This window comes from Pinus tabuliformis, chromosome 4_2, assembly GCF_031772625.1.
Source record: "Pinus tabuliformis cultivar Carrire ecotype Pingquan chromosome 4_2, CPIR1, whole genome shotgun sequence".
Classification (NCBI taxonomy): domain Eukaryota; kingdom Viridiplantae; phylum Streptophyta; class Pinopsida; order Pinales; family Pinaceae; genus Pinus; species Pinus tabuliformis.
Window position 1 is genome coordinate 417601398 of NC_142304.1, and position 20430 is coordinate 417621827.

A 20430-nucleotide genomic window follows, 5' to 3' on the forward strand; every position below is an offset into this window, starting at 1 on the left:
GATTTCTTATTACCTTTTAAACGAGACTAAACAAACAATTGAGCTTTTTATAGTACGAAGGGAGAGAATATCTTAAACGAGGAACTTCATGGATTGAAATATATTATATATAAATCCATTATGTTATCCATAAATAACTATAATCTAGAGTCGTATCTATTGAGTCATTTAATGATTAGCTTTAAAGTTTGTTGATTATTAAATTTATTGCAAATTTCAGCATCACATCCAAATGTTTGTAGACATATGTCAATGCTACATTTTGTTTTGTACTTATGTTCATGAGTGTAGTTCAAATAGGGGAAATGAGAAAAGAAAATAAAGATTCAGTTATACATTGACCAAGAAAGATTCATAACTGACTTGGAAACTGAAATCAAACACACAAATAAACACATAGGATTTACATGGTAAAACCTTGACAGGGTGACAAGGAAACATCCACGTGGCAAGGGATTGGAATATCCATTAACTCAACAATGATTCTCCATGATTACATTCCTTGGGCATTCACTAGTTTTATACAAGCCTCCTCCATTACATAATTGTTGTTTCGGTATAAAACTAACTAGTAGTAACTAATACAATTATTACTCATATTTACATAATTCATTGTCAAACTTCCAACAAACTCCACCTTGACAACAATTTTTCTAATGCCTCGCCCATGCCCATTCATCATCTTTTCTGCAAGCCAAGAGAAGCTAAACACCATCGCAGCTTCTCTATTGTAACTGGCTTTGTGAGTATGTCTACACAATTCTCTCGTGTATGGACCTTTTGAAGAGCTACTTTTCCGCCATCGATCATGTCTCAGAAAAGGATACCTTACATCAATGTGCTCGGTTCTGCTGTGATAAGCAGGATTTGTAGCCAAGTGAATAGCACTTTGACTGTCACAAAGTACATCCACTTTCTCCTACGTCCTTCCAATCTCATCAAGCAATCCCTTTAACCAGATTACTTCTTTACTGGCATCTGAAGTATCTATATATTCAGCTTCGGTAGTGGACAATGCAACTGTTTCTTGAAGCTTTGACATCCAACTAATTGCTCCACCTGCAAGAGTGAAGACATAACCTATAGTATATCTTCTTTTGTCCAAATCACCTGCATAATCAGCGTCTACATATCCGCAGACTAATCCTTCACTACCACTAAAGATGATGCAATGATCACTTGTGCCTCTTAGATATCGAAGCACCCATTTCACTGCTCGCCAATGTTCTTCACCTGGATTTGCCATGAACCTGCTGACAACTCCAACTGCATGTGAAATGTCAGGTCTTGTAGATACCATCGCATACATTAAGTTGCCTACAACATTTGCATATGGTACATGAGACATATACTGCTTTCTTTCATCAGTTCTAGGACTCAAAACTGAAGAAAGCTTAAAATGGGAAGCTAGTGGAACATTAAAAGGTTTCACATTGTTCATAGAGAACTTTTCAAGTACTTTCTCTACATACTTCTGCTGTGATAACCAAAGCTTACCATTTTTCCTATCTCTGTGTATCTCCATGCCCAAGATATGTTTTTCTGCTCCAAGATCCTTCATATCAAACGTCCTAGAGAGCTGAGCCTTTAAACTGTTGATCTCTTCCATGCTTTTGCTTGCAATAAGCATATCGTCAACATACAAAGCTAAGATAATGAATATGCCATTGAAACTTTTGAAGTATACACAATGATCATACTCACCTCTTATAAAGTTCTGGCTCACCATGAAGGAATCAAACTTCTTGTACCATTGTCTGGGAGACTGCCTCAGACCATACAATGATTTCCTAAGCTTGCAAACTAATCTTCTGCTATGACCTTGTACAAAACCTTCTGGCTGTTCCATATATATCTCTTCATTCAGATCACCATGTATAAATGTTTTTTTAACATCTAACTGTTCTAACTCAAGATTAAGTAACACAATTAGTGCCAACACAGTACGAATAGAAACAAGTCTTACAATTAAGAGAAAAAATCTCATGAAAGTCTATACCTTCAACCTGAGAATACCCTTTTGCTACTAGTCTCGCCTTATACCTTTCGATACTTCCATCAACCTTCCGTTTCAATTTGAAGACCCACTTACATCCAAAAACACTTCTCCCTTCAGGAAGCTCTACAAGATCCCAAGTATTGTTCTTGGCTAAGGAATTCATTTCTTCTTCCATATCCGTTTACCATTTTTTGCTAGCTGTATCATTTACTGCTTCCTGATAGCAAGAAGTTTCCCCATCTTCAGTAATCAATGCAAAAAATGAAGTAGAATCTTCATACCTTTTGGGAGTTTTTCCTTCCCTTGTAGACCTTCTTAGAGCGACTGGTTGTTGAACTGGTTTAGAAGCTTCAACAACTTCCTTTGTGTCTTCAACACCTTTTTCTCCAAAAGTTTCTCCTTCCTTTTGACGGTCACCGAAAGGTCTAGCCTCCAACTGAACTCGTTGATTTGGCGATACCTGTTCCTGTTCAATTCTTTCAACATTTGATTTTAAAAGAGAAGATTAATCAAATGTTACATCTCTACTAATGACTATCTTTCGCAATGTAGGATCCCACAACCTGTATCCTTTCACTGCATTGTCATACCCAACAAAGACATAACATTTAGATTTTCGATCTAATTTTGAACACTAATTTTTAGGAATAAGAGGATAAGCATCACAACCAACTATTCAGAAATGTGAATAATCACAAGACTGACCTATCCAAACTTCTTCAAGAATTTTACAATTAATTGCAACTGAAAGTGATATGTTAACTAAATAACACGCAGTAGATACTGCTTCTGCCCACAACTCCTTTTGCAAGTTAGAATTGTTGATCATGCTTTTGGCTCTTTCCATAAGAGTCTGATTAATACGCTTATAAACACCATTTTGCTGAGGAGTATAAACAACAGTTTTGTGTCTAATAATTCCCTCATCCTTACAGTATTGTTCAAATTATATTGAAGTGAACTCACCACCATTGTCAGTTCTTAAACATTTAATAGATTTGCATGTTCTTTTCTCTACCATTTCTTTAAATTATTTAAAGAAATTAAATACACCGGCTTTCTTTTTTAGCATAAAGACCCAAAATTTACGAGATAAATCATCAATAAATGTTAAAAAATATAGAGCACCTCCATATGATACAACATGGGATGGTCCCCACACATCAGAATGAATATAGTCTAAAATATCTTTACTATTATGATTTCCAACTTTAAATCTCTGTTTACACTGTTTTCCATACACACAATGTTTATAGAAATCTAACTTCAAGGATTTCAAATCGAGAAGAGATTTACATTTCATCAATATTTGAAGACCTTTCTAGCTCATATGACCTAATCGCTGATGCCATAGACGAGTACCTTCTTCTTCCTTTTCTGACGCAACTGATGCTTCACTGACCTGAGTACTTCCTTTTAACCTGTTAAGATTTCCGACCTTTTCTGCTTTCATAACCACTAGGGCTCCTTTAAAGACTTTCAAGACACCATCCTGGCCTGTAAACTTATAACCATTTGAATCCAACACTCCCAAAGAAATCAAATATTTCTTCAAATCAGGTACATGTCTAACATTAGTTAATGTTCTAACTGTGTTATCATACACCTTAATCCTGATATTCACCATCCCAACAGTTTGACATGACACATTATTACCCATAAACATAGAACTACCATTTACATTTTCATACGAAGTAAACAAATTTCTGTGTGGACACATCTGATGAGAAGCACCAGAGTCTAACAACCAGCTTTCTAAACCTTGAGAGACATTACATTCAGGTGAAGTTTCATCTATCATACATAATTCTTCAGTAGATTAAACTTCGTCTATCATACCCGAATCAACCTAATTCACTTCCTTCTTCGGGTTATCGGATTCTTTTCGTTTCCAACAGTATTTCTTCAAGTGTCCAATTTTATTGTAGTGCCAACATTTTGCCTTACACTTCTTTCCCTTCGATTTAGATCTGGAAGATCCCCTTGGTTTTTCTCCTCTTTTCTTTGAGCGTCCTCTAGCTGCCATGGCTTCTGATGCAGTTGTTTCAGTATTGGATTTCCTTCGTACTTCTTTAGATAAGAGAGCTCCCACAACTAATTCAAACTTCAAAGAATCAACAATGCTCAAGCTTATTGAAGTTATGAAGTGATCCCATGATTCAGGCAGAGAACATAACAAGGTTATGGCTTTATCTTCTTCCTGAATTTTAACTTCCATATCTGTTAATTGGCATATAATTGTATTAAAAACATTAAAATTTTCTGCAACTTTTGAACCTTCTTTCATTCGAAGACTGTACAACTGAATTTTCAGATAAATTCTATTGATTAATGACTTTGTCATATAGAGTTTTTCTAGTTTTTCCCACAATCGTGAAGCTATAGTCTCTTCAACAATATTGAAGAGAACTTCATCCACGAGGCATAACTAGATGGTACTGAGAGCTCGGGCATCCAAGTCCTCCCAGTCTGAAGTAGTCATGGTTGCAGGTTTCTTAGTTGCCCCATCCAATGCCTTGTGCAACCCTTGTTGCATAAGCAGATCCCTAACTTTCAGTTTCCAAAGAGAAAAATTGCTCTTGCCAGTGAATTTCTCCACCTCGAATTTTGCATTCTACATCTTGGCCATTTTTCCTATTTTTCCTCCTAGGCTTTCTGTCTTTCAACTAAAGTTTTGTTTCCTTTTTTTACAAAAAACTTTAATTTCCCTCTTTTAAAAAAAAAACAACCCTTCAACAGTTTTTTTCCTTCAAATTAATGAAAAAACTTTGTTTTTCTTTCTTCAACTTCAATTTTAATGGAAATCAAAACCTTTTGATTTTCTTTCCTCCAAATCTGAACAAATCCACCCCTTTAAAGAAAAAAAACTGACTTTGATTTCAATTTCATGTTGTTGTTTTTCTATAAAAAAAAAAGAAAACTAATTTCTGGAAACAAAATTCCACTGGTTTTTGCTCAAATTAAAAATTTCTGGAAACTTTGCTTTTTTTATACCAAGAATATTTTATCTCCACAAATACCCAGATTCAGATAGCAGATGGCTCTGGGAATGGCTCCCTCTCTGCTCCCTCTCTGCTCCAGCACATACAGCGATAGGTACTTCCGCATGCAATTCAACGCACTTCAACAGACACGCAAAGGGTTTCAGGCTCTGGTCTTCACAACCTCCCTTCCTTTCTTACACGTGTAGTCCTCCTCACGCAAAGCAGATGGCTTTGGCTACATAAAAAGCAGAGGTCTCCTCTCCTCACACAGGCAGATGTGGACTGGCAGCATACTCCTCCTCAACACTCAGGAAAAAAATGCAGCAACCTCCTCAACGCACAGGAAAAACACGCATCATCTCCTCACGCAGACAGATGTGGATCGGCAGCGTATGGTATCTCAAGAAAAAACACGCAGCAACCTCCTCAACGCATAGGAAAGACACACAACAATAAGCTACTTCTGCTTGCCTTCACGTGGCTTCCTCTTCACGCTCCTCACGCAGAGATCTGCTTGCCTTCACGCAGAGACAGTGTTTTCCTAATAGCTTCCATGGGTTTGACAACAGCTCCACGAATACACACACTCACTTCACACAACAATTCCATTCCAAGCTTCCACGCTCCTTCTCCCCATTACATAGCAGCAAGTTTCCACGCTCTCTTACACGTAGTAATGGCCACCCTTAGCCACTCTTCACAAGCAGATTTCAGCAATGAGTTCTCTCCCTCACGCACAGGCAGATTTTAGCAACGAGTTCTCCCCCTCACGCACAAGAAGATTGCTCTGATACCAATTGTAGTTCGAATAGGGGAAATGGGAAAAGAAAATCAACATTCAATTATACATTTACCAAGAAAGATTCATAACTAACTTGAAAACTGAAATCAAACACACAAATAGACACACAGGATTTACGTGGTAAAACCTTGACAGGGTGTCAAGGAAACATCCACAGGGCAAGGCATTGGAATCTCTATTAAATCAACAATGATCCTCCACGATTACATTTCTCGGGAATACACTAGTTTTATACAAGCCTCCTCCGTTACATAACTGTTGTTTCAATATAAAACTAACTAGTAGTAACTAATATAATTATTACTCACATTTACATAATTCATTGTCAAACTACCAACAATGAGGATGACAAGAACATAATGTCTAGAATCTTTTCTTTAATTTTTACAAATTTTTTTTATTTTATTTATTTATTTATTTTTTCTGAATAAAGACTAATTCTATTAGGAAAAGAAGAGTATAGTACAATCAAGCTTGCAAGCAAGCGAAGCAAAAAGCAAGGGAGCCAAAGAGGAAAGGCTCCACCTTGCTCCTTAACGAAAAACCAGGAGAGGGCTAGAGCGAGCTCGGAATAACAAGAAGAAGGAACTAAGCAGAGAGAACTACCCTGAGGGGGCAATTACTATCACACGACTTTTTTTTCCTTTTTTTCTTGCTTACTTTGACCCATCGAGTGGAGCTTGGCTGAGTCGAAACAAGTTGAATACTATTCTGCCCTCGCGGCGGAATATCCTTATCAGAGTCTGAGGACGAAGTAAAATGAGTACGTTTCTAAGATATCTGAGAGACGGAGGGGTTTGCCGGATCGTCCAAGGGAGTTTCCAGTGGAATCTCAACGTTCTGCCCATCTGCTGCAATTTCCTCCTCATCCGAACTGGAGGAGTCTGAATTGTCCATATTACGAGAATTATTTATAATCAAAAAACTTTTACAACAGATAACTCCATTTAATGCAGAGTTCAAGAAATGGAATTTGGACTATCCATGGGTCTTGTGTAGACACACAAATCCAAGATGGAGCAAGTTAGGATGGAGTAAGTTATTTCGTGAGCGTTAACAAAGTGGAAACCCTATTACAATGTAAAAACATGGTTTAAGTTTCTATGAAATGGGAATCTCAATGCATATGATATTGTCCACTTAGAAAAATAACCAATATATATATATATATATATATATATCTTAAGAGTATGAAGGAAAGTCTCATATATATATAATTGATTTGAGATTTTATTTTATATTATTATGTTATAAATTAAAATAATTTTTTGTTATTAAATTTAGAGAAACGAATATCTATTTTAATATTTGAATTTTAAATTGTTTAATTATAATCTTTTAATAATATATAATTAATTATTATTTATAATTTGTCTTTACCAAAAATGTTACTCCAGTTGTTTATCTAGTACAAGTTAATATATTTTGAAAAATGTATAATTCAATAAATTTTATTTTATTAAGGTTATTTTGGATTTTAAATATTTTCATTATAAGTATTGACTTATATAAAAAATTGAAAATTTGTTTAAATAAACTATAAATATTATGTAATTATTTCTAGTTAATAATTAAATTATATGTTTTTAATTTCTCGAAAATTTAGGATTTAAAAATTAGTTAAATTTATTATAAATTAACGATAACTATTATTAAAGTAATAATCTACAGACAAATTACTAGTAATATGAACTTTTAAAAAATAAAAGATTAATTAAATAGAGTTTTTGAATTATTATATATAAAAGTAAAAATTTATGGTATTATTATAATAATATTAAGAGGAGCGAAATGATAATTTGGATGTATAATGATGATGACTATGATGATTAATGTCCACTAAGGCTTATATAGTCTATCAGACCTTAAGAAGGTAATAGATTAAATAGGATTCTTTAACGTTTTGTTTACATGCTCAAAAAGAAGTGAGAGAAATCTTAAGAAGGTTGTTAAAGGACAATAGCTATAGTGGTAGCTAGGGATTTAATTCCCCTTCCATCTGAGTTCTATTATTTGAAGACATGTTAGATTGTGTGGAAAAAAATTGAATAAGTTGAAATGTGTGACTATTAATTCCTATAAGCTTGAATGGGATTGAATGTGAGTATAAGGTGGACAATCTAAGAGAAAAAATTTAATGTGACTATAAGATGGACAATCTAATAGAAAGTGTTTTAATGTGAGTACAATATTCAACCCTCAAGCTTGGTGGCAAACTCTTTCACGTGAATATAATATGGACAATCTAAGAGAAATTGTTTTTTATCTTCAACCCTCCTATTATTGGTGACAAAATCTTTCATCCCAAGGTGTTTTGAGAATTCAACAATTCCTACACAAGTGACAAACTCTTTCGTCCCATGGTGTTTTGAGAATTCACCAATGCCTAATTTCACTATGAAGCTCGTGAGAATTAGTTCTAATATTGAAAATGTTTATTTTCATCTTAACACTAGTCAAGACATAGAGATAATTTTGGTTTTCCAGATGGGGGTTGATCACCTCCTTATAATATTGCACTTTCCTTTTTTCCTTCCAACTCTTTATTTTCCCACAATTTATCTTTAAATTTGGAAGCAATATTATTTTTGATATTATCTGAATTCTGCAAGATGATCTCCTCTTTATTCCCCAATGGTCTAGCCAAGACTCGGCATCCTTATGCCACCCTCACTTCAGTTGAAGGTGGAGGTTTTTGCTAAAGTTAGAAACAATTTTAGGAAACCCATTTGCATCCATATTGTATAACTTCTTCTTATATATAAGATACCTAGTGATTAAATAAAATATTGAAGCAAAATTAAAAGAGGAAAATAAATTATTTATAAAGTGAACAAGTACCTTTTTATTGATCCCTTGTGATACATTTTCACTTGGTAATGTTCTTCTAATATTTTCCAATGATTATGATTTATATGTTTTCATGATACATTTGGTAAAGCATAATTGTTAATGTTTTTGTGTTTTATTTTTATTTTCATTTAACTAATAATATTTTTAAATGAGACTTATTTTATTTCTATTTTTATTTAATTGGTAATGTCTTTATATGATATTTGTTGAGATAAAATTTAGTGTAATGGTTTTAACAACATTTTAAAGTTAGAGAATTGCATATTCCACAATTTGGAAGAATGATTAAAATGAATTCAAATATTCTATAACAAGTTCAAAAAAGTAAGACATGCAACAAGTTAATATGTAAGAAGTTAATGTTTTCATATGATATTTTTGGGAAACATTTTACATTAATCTTTATTGTGATTTATATTTTTGTATAAATATTAATTTTACTATTTTGGACTAAGTTATGATGAGGATAATTTGGTTAATATTGATAAATGTGTATAACCATTCAAAAAACAAAAGTAAATTGAATTATATGACTTCATGAATATGAGTAACTTTAGTTGAATATAAAGGTTTATTATTACATTTTAGACACAATGAGGTTTATATAGTTAATTAAGGGAGGATAAAGGAATTTGGAGCCTTATTTAGTGCTACAAGGGCAATGGAATATAGATACGACCAATAAATAGTTGTAATGTGTGGGAAAATAAATTTTAGTAATTATTTTATGTATTATTTGTCTTTTATACTTGTCCTCATAATATAATCTTTTGATATGATTAATGAGAGTAACAACTTGGCAATTGTGGCCAATATTAACAACTATATTCTAACAATTATTTCCTTATATTAAAATATTATTTATTCAGTCAAATCTAATTGTTACATTATAACGATTAAATTTTTTCTCCATCTAGTTAACTCGATGCTAATATCTGGTTCTTTATCTTGTCCTAGTGATGAACAACACTATATGGTTCGACACGCGCAGACAAAACTCTGATGATGTGATTTTTACTGAAATTTTTCTTAGTTTTCATGATCATGGGAGAGTTTGAAAATCCAATTCCAGTTGATATGAATGATGGGTTGAAATATAAAATGGATTCAAGATGGTTGTTGATCGTAACTCTTAATTAATGGTTATTGGACTTTCTTGCTTTGAGGATGTTGCATTTTGAAGATAGGAAGAATGGAGATGAAAGCCTAACCATGGACATTAAGAAAAGGACATCAAAGATGATGTAACATACAATCACATAATATGTTAAACTGATCGACGTAACATGTGGTAGTAAAGAAGACACTATTCATTCAAGCAATATGTGGAGATGATCAGTAAATTATCGTGGATATTCCATTGGAAGAATTCATCATAATAGATCTGACAAATATTGAATTTTTTTACTATGAATATTAATTCTTTTTAGATCTCAGATTCTTTATTTATTGTTTGTATGCTTAAATATAAATTAGCTGAAATTCAAGAAATATAAATTGAAAATAAATACACACACTAACCAAAATAAGCACAAATTTTCCCTTGGGAAACCCTTACGGGAGAAACCTAGCTAGAAGGTGAGGTTGTTTTGATCTCTATTCTCTAGTATGGAAACATGTGTAGATACAAAGAAAGAGGTACTCTTTATAGAGTTACCTAAGACCTATGGCTTATAAAGCTTCTACAAATCTCAAGCCCTTTTTTATTCTCTCTAACATCCCACTCACAATTTCTTTGCTCAAATATGGAAGATAATATAATAACATGAAATGTAATCCCTACTCCTCCTGGTGGCCTAGTATTTAACATAAACCAATAGCTAACTATATGAAAGGTTTGACTCCCTCAAACCTCAACTAGAGTTACGATTTTGGACCTTCGATAGTCTTTTTAAAATTCCACACATGGCTAGCCCCATATGCATGAGTAACAGGGATTAACATGGCATTGATTTGTATGATGGTGGTCAGTATGGTATATCAACTTGCAAGAGGCATAAATTTTGCATAAAAACTTCAAGTACCAGATGGTATCGCACAAACGATATTTTTTTTTACCACAGACAAAATCGTTTAATGGCTCAAAATGGATCTGGAAGAATTCATACATAAAATTTTCAAATTAGGACCCATTGATAAAAAAGACCGTACAAGTTGATTCATTTAATTCTTCCACGTTGAAATCATTGAGATAGATGAAGAACAATATAAAAATTCAATTTGAAATAAGAGAAATTATAAATGAGAAATAGTATTTTATTTCCTTCAATTACATATGAATGAAGTCAAAACTGGAACAAACTTACCCCTCAAAGAATACAAACCTATGAGAAGATAGAAAAATAAGTATAAAGAAATGGGGTTTAAAGAAATGAATGATGATAACCTATTGCAATGCTCATAACCATGACAAATCTAGAATGATGAGATAAACATAAAAGAGTAATATATAGATATATAAAATTAAATATGTGGAAGTTTCTCAAACAAGTGTAAGAAATCAACCAAAACATGATGGAGGCTTTTGTAATTAGGGAATAATCATGAGGAAATAACTTAGCACTCTATTTTTATATTGTAAATAAGCATGTGGCAAGTGGTTGTGGAATCACATATGTGATAAAAGAAAGAAACTATGTAAACTAATCAGAAAACACTTAGCATGAAGTGTATGAAGGAATGTTGTGAGAAATTCTATAATGAGAGTTTGAGAAGGACTATGCACAATTGAGAAAACTAGTGTTTACCCCAGAATTGGAAATGGGGCTATCATGAGGAACACATGCCCACAATAATGTGTGCTTGTTCTTAGGAGTTCACACATGTTCCTTGTTGTCTAGGCTCTGTAAGGCCCAAGCTACCAAATAGGACCCCAACGAGGCTACCTGATTAGCATTGCTCAAAAGTGTGTGTGCATTATTAGGAAATATAACTATGTTAGTCTTATGCACTGTTGAAAACCTTAGCTTTGCGGAATTTCAAAACCCTACCAATGTGGAATGTGGAAACTCCAACATAGTGAGTTCAAATTTGAGCGCATAATTAGAAAATGTGAGTAAACACACCATATTGACCATGCATCACAAGTTGGCGATGTTTTTCGATGTATATTGAAGTGAAATTTGAAGACATTACTTTTGTACAATTTGAAAACATTGCTTTTATGGAATTTGAAAACCCTCGTATTGTGGAATTTGATGGAATGGAATCATATGTATGTAATTGTTGTTTATATCATTATGCCTAATTTATTGCCAACACTCTCTATCTCTCTATTCCCATTTACACATTTTCTAGTCTCTCTCTCTCTCTCTATTTATATTTCCCTCCCTCTCAATTTGTAACGAGCACTTCATCGACTCTCATTGAAGAAATTTTATGAGCTTTCTTATCATTGGGATCTCTAACCAATAGAAAATATGACCATCAAGAACTATGACCATAGTAACTATGACATACAATAACTATGAACTTGAGAGCTTTAACCCTTAGGAACTATGACGCATAGTAACTATGACCTCAAGAACTTTGACCCTCATGAACTATGAACTCATAATCATACCTTTGATGTTCATAGTCCCCTTGTCAATTAGGAACTATGACTTTATTTTACAAGAATCATGACCATAAATTTGTCTTTTTCTTTTTTTTTTTTTGCTCAGATCACACGTAGCACGTGAGAAACAATATTTGTATACCAAGGATAAAAATTGAAAATATTATCTTAATAAAAAAAAATGACATATTCAAACAATATATCTCAAAGCATTTACAACTAAAAGTAACCTTATTGACATAATGGAACAATGAGCTTATTCTAAAAAGCCATATAAATCCCAAATCCTAAGAAACTTTTTTATTAATAAAGTATTCCACACAATGTGAATGTATTAACCAACCACTCACATAGCCAAATCAAATATCATAATAATTAATTGAAAACATTTAAGAGGAAAATAATCTATGGTCATAGTAATATAGTCACTTGAAACAATATATTAGTACAAAAGAAAAGTTGTACATAAATTGATTCCTCCCAACCTCCCATATATTATCCCTTCACTCTTTTTAAATAGATATCGTGAATCAATTCTGATTTAATCTATGAAATAATAGTTATTAGTATCAAGTAAGATATAAATGTCTAGAACATGTAAGAATGTATATTTACAAATGATATTAATGAAATAAATTTTTACCTAAAAATATCTCAAAATAAATCTATATTTCTAAAACCTATTTATTTTAGTATTTCTTATTTTATTAATATTTAATAATTTAGTAAACAATGATAGGCATCAATGTGATCAACATCAAAACACTTACTACATAGTCAATCTCACATTGCCTAAATTTATATCATAAAAATTAACTAAATTATAAATTTACTTTAAATTATTATTATTAATTATAAAAAGAATTAATATATGATTTAATCATATACACATTATAAAACATGTAACAATATTGTTATCCATGGAGATTCACCTCATTTTATGATAGAGATTGTTTATTTGTAAGTAACTCTTTTTACAATATAGACATCAAAACACTTACACTATGATAAATCTCACATCTTCAATATTTAAATCCTAAAATTTAGCTAAAATATAACTTTATCCATAAGTATTTATTCTAGTTTATTATAAAAATTCTTAATTTGTAAATAGTTTTTTTTACAATACCATGGCTTGTAAATACCACATGCCCAATTAAACATAATGGAATCCATCTTCATGACTACAGCCCCACACATAGAGAAATATAGAATAGTAGGGAAAAACTAAAAAGAAAATATTATATCCGAGTTATCTTTATTTTGCAAGACATTTATTAAATTATTTGAGTTCATATGAATTTTTTTTTTCTTTCTTAATTATTTACCTCTAATGGTATGTTTTCAACAAGAACATGTGTTGGTATCTAAGTTTTATACAAATTTGAATTATTATAAAAGTTTTTACAAATTTTAAACTAATCAATTAAAACAATTATAGCTCACAATATGGCAGACACTATTTAAATACTTCACTATTTTAAATACCAATTAGGTCGAAGAGTTTGTAATTACCAAACACGATCTTTACATTCCTATCACCACATGAAACCTTACAATTATAGCTCACAATATGGCAGACATGATTTAAATACTTCACTATTTTAAATACCAATCAGGTTGAAGAGTTTGTAATTACCAAACAAGATCTTTACATTCCTATCACCACATGGAACCTTGCCATACAACAACATATTAACAATTTTTATTTTGAATTTGAATTTGTCTTTTTTTCTAAAGTCAAACTATTTTGCCAGTTTCTTATCAATGTTGTATGTGGCATCCCCATATTGCCAATGCCTGTAAATCCTCGATTTATTCCATGTAGTTACAAAACATGGCAATTTCAAAATAAATTTTGGCATACAAGGTCTTATTTTACATGACCATGGACATAATATTTAAGCTAAATGATCTCCTTATAAGCAAATCTGAATTCTTATGCTGTTTCTCCAAAAACTACATTTGAAGGTTATCGAAATTCTGTGCTCTTAGCTGGCAACTTAGATTCTCTCAGCCTTTTTAATTTGGTGATTAAGAATAAATCCCATCCGCGGTAGTTTACATGTACTCAAGAATAAAATTGTTGACAGCGTTTAAGGCTAGATTTTAGAAAATTTGGGTTGCATTAATCATAGAACTGTCAGACATGCTTTTCCTTTCTTGTACAACTATTACAATCTCGGTGGAGTAATATCCACTGTTGTGAATGTGTAACTTTTTCCGATACAAGAATTGAACACATTAATTTCACGACACCAAAACAGATCATTGCAGTGTTTCTGCAGGGTAACCATACAAATAAATTGTTAGCAGATCATTGAAACAGCCTATGAATCATTGGTCCCTTTTTTTTTTTTTTGCTAAATTCTAACCATTTAGCACATTAAACCTTTAAATGAGCAGAAAAACACTGGAACAAAGTGCCTCATAAGAAAGACATTTTGAATGAATGCACATGATTGGGAAGGCATCTTTCGTTCAAGGTCTAATAGCAGTCCAACAAACTCTTTAGCAAGCTAGTGGGCTCTGTTGCAATATATACTTTATTGAGTACTTACAGGACCTTATAATTACTACTGGGCACCATTCCAAGCCTACAGGTTCTGATGTATGCCTACATAATTTGTCGATGGGCCTACGGGTTCTGTAAGTGTTGATTAGTCTTGCAACTCTGCTATGCAATCTATTTTGCAAGTTGAGAGCTCCATTGTGGGCCTACACTTTATGTTTTTGACTTATTAGTGTTCCTAAGGTCCAGCAAACTCTATTATGGATTTCTTCTTTTTGCCACAAGCTCACGAATCCTGTTAGAATTCATATTTTGAGAAGTACAACAATATATTACTTATCGTTACATACTAGAAAACATGCAACTTTTCCGAAAAAAAATTTATACTCTGTAGATAACAAATGGGAGGAGCATCTAATTATTAATCCAAATGATGTGTTAGGATCAAGTAAAAAGCAACATGTTTTAACTTTTATTGTTGAAACTTGAAATCTGGGAAGGATTTTTTTAATCAAAAATCTTCTTGACTATAAAAACAAGCAATGAATACTTTGCAATAAAAGACATCCACATTGGGATTATTTATTCATGGAATCATGAACCCCAGTGGATATTAATCTTTGCTACATTTCCATTGTGCTAAGAAAGAAGCCAACTTAAATAAATCATAAATGCAAAGATAACCTTGTTTTACCACTAGTTGGGCCACTTCACATCTGCCAATCTATATGGGTGAAAGACCTTCAACAATTTTCTTTAATGGAGCTCTAATAAGTTTTATAAACTCCTTAAAGTAGATCAAGAGCTACTTGAAGATTCACAATTTTGCCATCCCACTCAAATTTGTTATGACTTGACATAAAGCTTAACAAGCACTGATAAGTGGCAATTAAAAAGACAAAATGCTATTTCAGGTATAACTTCATACAACTACATTTAGCCAGGCTATGGACCATCCTAATTTAGCTCCTTTGCTGAATTGTCTGAATAATGTACGCCTGCAACTAAAATGAGAAACTAACTCTGTAAAAAAGGCTGCAGGTATAGGAAAGCGGTAGCCTGCATATAATCCCAGCCATAGATTTGTCTATCGATTATATCAGAGCAAGCATTCAATAATGACCTAGACATATAAAATGTTCAATCACAATCTAGAGGTACAAATAATTGGACCAGAGATACAAATATTTGGATAGACTTGTTGCTGATTATGAGTGCTCAAAGTTTGTCCTTTCTCTGAACAATAGACAGGTCATCTGATAGGCTAGAGCCTAGATTATAATCAGCATTAAAAACGAACATCCATTACGAAGGTTGTACTGACATGCGAATATGCAAGTCTAAAACGCCATGATTACTGGTCTATTTCCAATCCAGTAACTTCGCTTACCAGCATTTCTTCAAGTCACTATAAAGTCCTTTAGCATACAGTCCACTACCATAACTTACTCACATATGCAGAGTTTTAAGTCCCAAGAGGCACATTCACATTTGCTACAATTATGTCTCCACAGTGTTCGATACACCTATTACTTTATATTCTACCACACATTTATCTCCCAGTTGAACCCGCTGGAAAAAAGTAGACTGCATAAGATTTTTATGTGATTAAAATAGAATCAGAACTGGCCTTATCAATCTTGACTACAAGCGTCACAAATCCCTAGACCAATAAATATTTATATCTAGTTATAAAATCTTTTACAGCAAAAAGAAAAAATAGGACATCTCAATACATGGGAACTTCATAACCAAAAGTTCCACATAAATTACAATTTTGATTAGGTACATGATATTCTAGTTTTATCAGTAGCCCATCATTATGCTACTTTCAAACCAGTTCAGAATATATTCAGTACACACACCTCTGAATTGGAATTCATCAAAACTCCATGTGCATGCTGCAAAACCCACTCAACTGTTCCGAGACACCAAAGAATGTCTGCTCCCATGGGACTCCATTCTCCAATCCTGCCTCCTCTGCAGGAATCTGTGATACACCCTCTCGTCTTGTGAAGCACTTTTACCAACTAGCTGCATGTGATCTGCAAACAAAATTATGAGATGATTAACTATACCCAAGCCTAGCATTAGTTCATATAAGACAGAAAGTAGCAGCAATTGCTAGTTAGAAGTATACCCATTCTTCCACCATCTTCTCCATGATGAACTTCGTACTTTTCCTTTAAACCACGAAGGATATTGATAGTATTAGTCACGCTAGATGCCACATCCACCTGCCCCAAAATAGTAATAGTAGTAAATTATTAATGCAGCGCTATACATGCAAAAAAAACCACATCAATACTTTTATAACCGGGTTAAGCACTCACCAAATTTCCTTTCCAGGTGGCATCAGCGCTATATTCGAACAACATCAGGCCCTCAGTATATTCGAACAGCACGGGAATATCGATTTGGAGTAATTTTTCTTTTCAATTCTACCCATTCCATATACCCTCTCCAATATTTTCAACTCCACTAACTGTACAGCCATAACAAATATTTATTACATAAAAGACGAACAAACCAGTTAATTGTTCTATGAGAGACTGTCGAGGTGTTTTAACCTGAACTACAGAAGTCCCTGGCACAAACAGGGCACAAACAGGGGTGGCGCCATGTATTTCAGAAATGGAACTCTGAAATGGAATTTTTTTATGACGTTTTTATTTTTAAACTGCCCATCATATGACTTTTAAAATTTATTTGTACAAGTTTTATCTAATTTCAAATTGTACTCATAATTTCAAATTGTACTCATAATTGTTCAAATTTTTCATTTATAAACGAGGACCTAGGCTAAGAACATCACCAGGCACACTAATCCAAGGTTAAGCAAACCCATCTAAAAAAGATAGGGACCCATCTAATCCATCTAAAAACATAGAGGCCGCTCTAACCATTATAGGTACAGGAACCTATGTAGTCCATGTTTAGCACAGGCTCGTATGAAAAAATGGGGAGATATCTAACCCATCTAAAAAATTGGGGACTGACCTGTAAAAAATATAGCAACCTACCAAACCTGGATTTAGGATAGACCCATGTTAACTAAATTGGGACTGTAATTCAGGATTTAGCAGGGCCCCATCTAAAAAATCAGGGGCCTGTACAATCAAGTGTTTAGCACAAACCCATCGAAAACTACAGGCACTATCCAGTACTTAGCACAGGACCATTTTAAAAAACGACCTACCTAACCTAGAGTTTAGCCCGGATCCATCTAAACAACCAGGGTCTGTAATGTGTCTTGAGATTTTAAGATGCATACATCAACTGGCCAGCTATCAAATATTAGAATTCAAACATAAAGGAAACCTTAAGGTTGACAACTTCCAACTGGAACTGAATATCAAAGCTATGGGTTTGTGCTAACTTCATAAAGCATTGAAAATTATGAAATAACACGTGAAGCTTACCTTATCAACAGAAGGGTTTTGCCTACACACAATGTTAGCACTACCAATATCTCCCCTGGTTGAGAACTTCACTCCTTCCTTGCTCACAGAGATCACAACTGCAAGCAACACAATATGCAAGGTTGAGAACTTCACTCCTTCCTTGCTCACAGAGATCACAACTGCAAGCAACACAATATGCAAGGGGAACATTATTGAATAAAACACATAACTGCATTGACAACCATTACACTAACAGAGTACTAAGATGAAATCAACCACATTAAGAAATATCTAGGTGCCTATAGTCAGGTTGGGACTGGAATCAGCCAAACTGTGCATGTGTAATAGCACATTGATGCATTTGACATGAGATACCCATATAGGCCCCAGGTTAATATGCATATGGCCTGGGCCTAGATTGGTTCATGTTACTCAAGTATGATATGCACCTGATCCCACTTTACATGGATTTTATCCTTATAGTAGCATGGATATGCCAAGCCCATCCCATTTTCTCAAGACCTGGCATTACCTTGGTTAGGTTATGGCTCAGCAGAACCAGTGGATTCACTCCAACCGACATTAGCTGGCCTAGGTTCAAATACCAGGCCAAACAAAACGAGAGCTTTATGTTCAAAAACTCAGTAGCATGATTGTCACTCACCAGTGTCCCCAATGGAGCTGAGATCCTTGCAGATGCGAGCAAATTCTTGAGATGGCATTCTCACAATGGCATGGTACTCTGACTCTGGAATGCCCAAATGCTCGCTGTCAATGTCCATTAACTTCATTTCGAAGTCGGAAATCTTGTCCTGGTCTGAACCCACAGAAAAACAAAACCCATCAATTATAAAACCTAAAAGGAAAACGAAAGATTGAATGATTGGAAAAAAAAAAATGACACACTAGGTATATTGAGGTCGTTTCAACTTACTGGGGCTTTCGAACATGAAGGTAACGGTGTCGCCTCCATCGTCGGCCTTGATGGTGATGATGTCATCGTTGCCGGCGCACTTGAGCATCTTGGCCATGTTATTGAGGTTCATCCCCATGGACATGTTGCGGTCGCAGCGATAGTGCTCGAAGCCCTCAGATCTGAGCAACAGGGAAACGAGGGCAACGTGGCTCGAGTCCATGGCCTGCAGGGAGAAGCCCGTGGCCGAGCAATCGAAGTTAGCATCGGTGACGAGGTCCTTGATGGACTCCAGCACCTTCTTCAGAAGACTCCCCTGCACAAGCCTTAGTTCCAACATCGTTACAGTGAAAACAAACTCTGAGAGAAGAGGACTCTTTCCCTTGTGACAGAGCTCGAGAGAAACGTAATTCGTTCCGAGAGAAGAAAGATGGGTTGCGGCCGCGTGCCTTTCACGCCACTGCCGTCGCACAGGTGATGTACTTCAGTCTTGTCAGTCACAAACCTACAGCGTACAGTCACATCAAATCATGTTATAAAACTCACTAGAGTGCCAGCGTTAAATATTTTAGAGCCGCCACCGATTGCGGACTTTAATGGGGATGATATACAGCATTATACAACATTCAATCGTAATTCACTTAACATACAGCATTATCCCGATTGCAGATTCACCTTTCCGTCTCCGTTTATATAGCCAGAGGTTGATATTCACTATCGGAATTGTTAATCTCGGAAAACTTTTGCAACCAGAAACTTGTGTTATGTGTGACATCTGTCGTTGTCTCAGCGCCGTATAGCCGACAGCTTCAGCCATGGAATTAAATTAAAAAATTACAGGGCTACAGCACCTACCGGTGCCAGGTTGTGCAATAGAATAAATGTACAGCACCCGCACACAATGGAATAAATGTACAGCACCCGCAGATGCCAGAAAATGGTTAATTCATTGAAAATGGTTAATGAAGTTGTTGCGAGGATTCACCGCACTGCGTTCAAATCAAGTAATTTGTTTTTAATTTTTACAATTTCAATTAAAATTTAAATAACTGTTAATATTAAATATTGATTTATGGAAAATTGGTATTTAAAAATAAAATTATAAATATTAGTATTATTTACCAATGTAATTGTTATTAATATTATAATTATTTTAGAAATTTTATTTAAATAGTTTTATATTTTTAAAATTTATTAAAAATATTAATTTAAAAAGAGGTAATATTGTTTTTTTGTAAAACTTGTTTTTTTTTTTAAATTTTTTTATAAATTAGTGTTTAACCATATTTTACATGTGTATTTTTTTTTAAATAAAATTAAAATATTTTCTAAAAAAAAAATAATGTTAACCATAATTCAAAATAAAAATAAATATATTTATTTGGTTGTGGTTAGTTTTAATTAAAA

General features: G+C 33.7%; 1 protein-coding gene and 1 long non-coding RNA gene across 7 annotated transcripts in view; both read right to left on the reverse strand.

Moving 5' to 3' along the window:
* The window catches only part of LOC149169726 (DNA sliding clamp PCNA-like), an 82245-nt gene extending 62576 nt beyond the window's left edge, over window positions 1-19669 (reverse strand). Inside the window, exons 1-4 of one of the 4 annotated variants that reach the window (XM_089428785.1) lie at window positions 19045-19664; window positions 18775-18927; window positions 18129-18289; window positions 17040-17191 (exon numbers count right to left, since the gene is read on the reverse strand). In XM_089428785.1, coding sequence (XP_089284911.1) covers window positions 17084-17191; window positions 18129-18289; window positions 18775-18927; window positions 19045-19363 — 741 coding nt within the window. In that variant the 5' untranslated portion in view covers window positions 19364-19664 and the 3' untranslated portion in view covers window positions 17040-17083. Of the gene's footprint in view, window positions 1-17039; window positions 17192-18128; window positions 18290-18774; window positions 18928-19044 lie in introns of all 4 variants that reach the window. The other 3 variants (XM_089428786.1, XM_089428784.1, XM_089428783.1) reach the window with 3 other exon arrangements.
* On the reverse strand, window positions 14179-17001 carry LOC149169727 (uncharacterized). Of its 3 annotated transcripts, none has more exons than XR_016259804.1 (3): window positions 16847-17001; window positions 16572-16751; window positions 14179-14476 (listed from the first exon to the last, which is right to left on the reverse strand). It is a non-coding gene; the product is annotated as an uncharacterized LOC149169727 (long non-coding RNA). The 3 variants fall into 3 exon arrangements; XR_016259806.1 differs by lacking the exon at window positions 14179-14476 and adding an exon at window positions 15278-16278 and having other exon boundaries at window positions 16847-16990; XR_016259805.1 differs by lacking the exon at window positions 14179-14476 and adding an exon at window positions 15283-16293 and having other exon boundaries at window positions 16847-16990.
* Window positions 19670-20430: the final 761 nt, after the last annotated feature.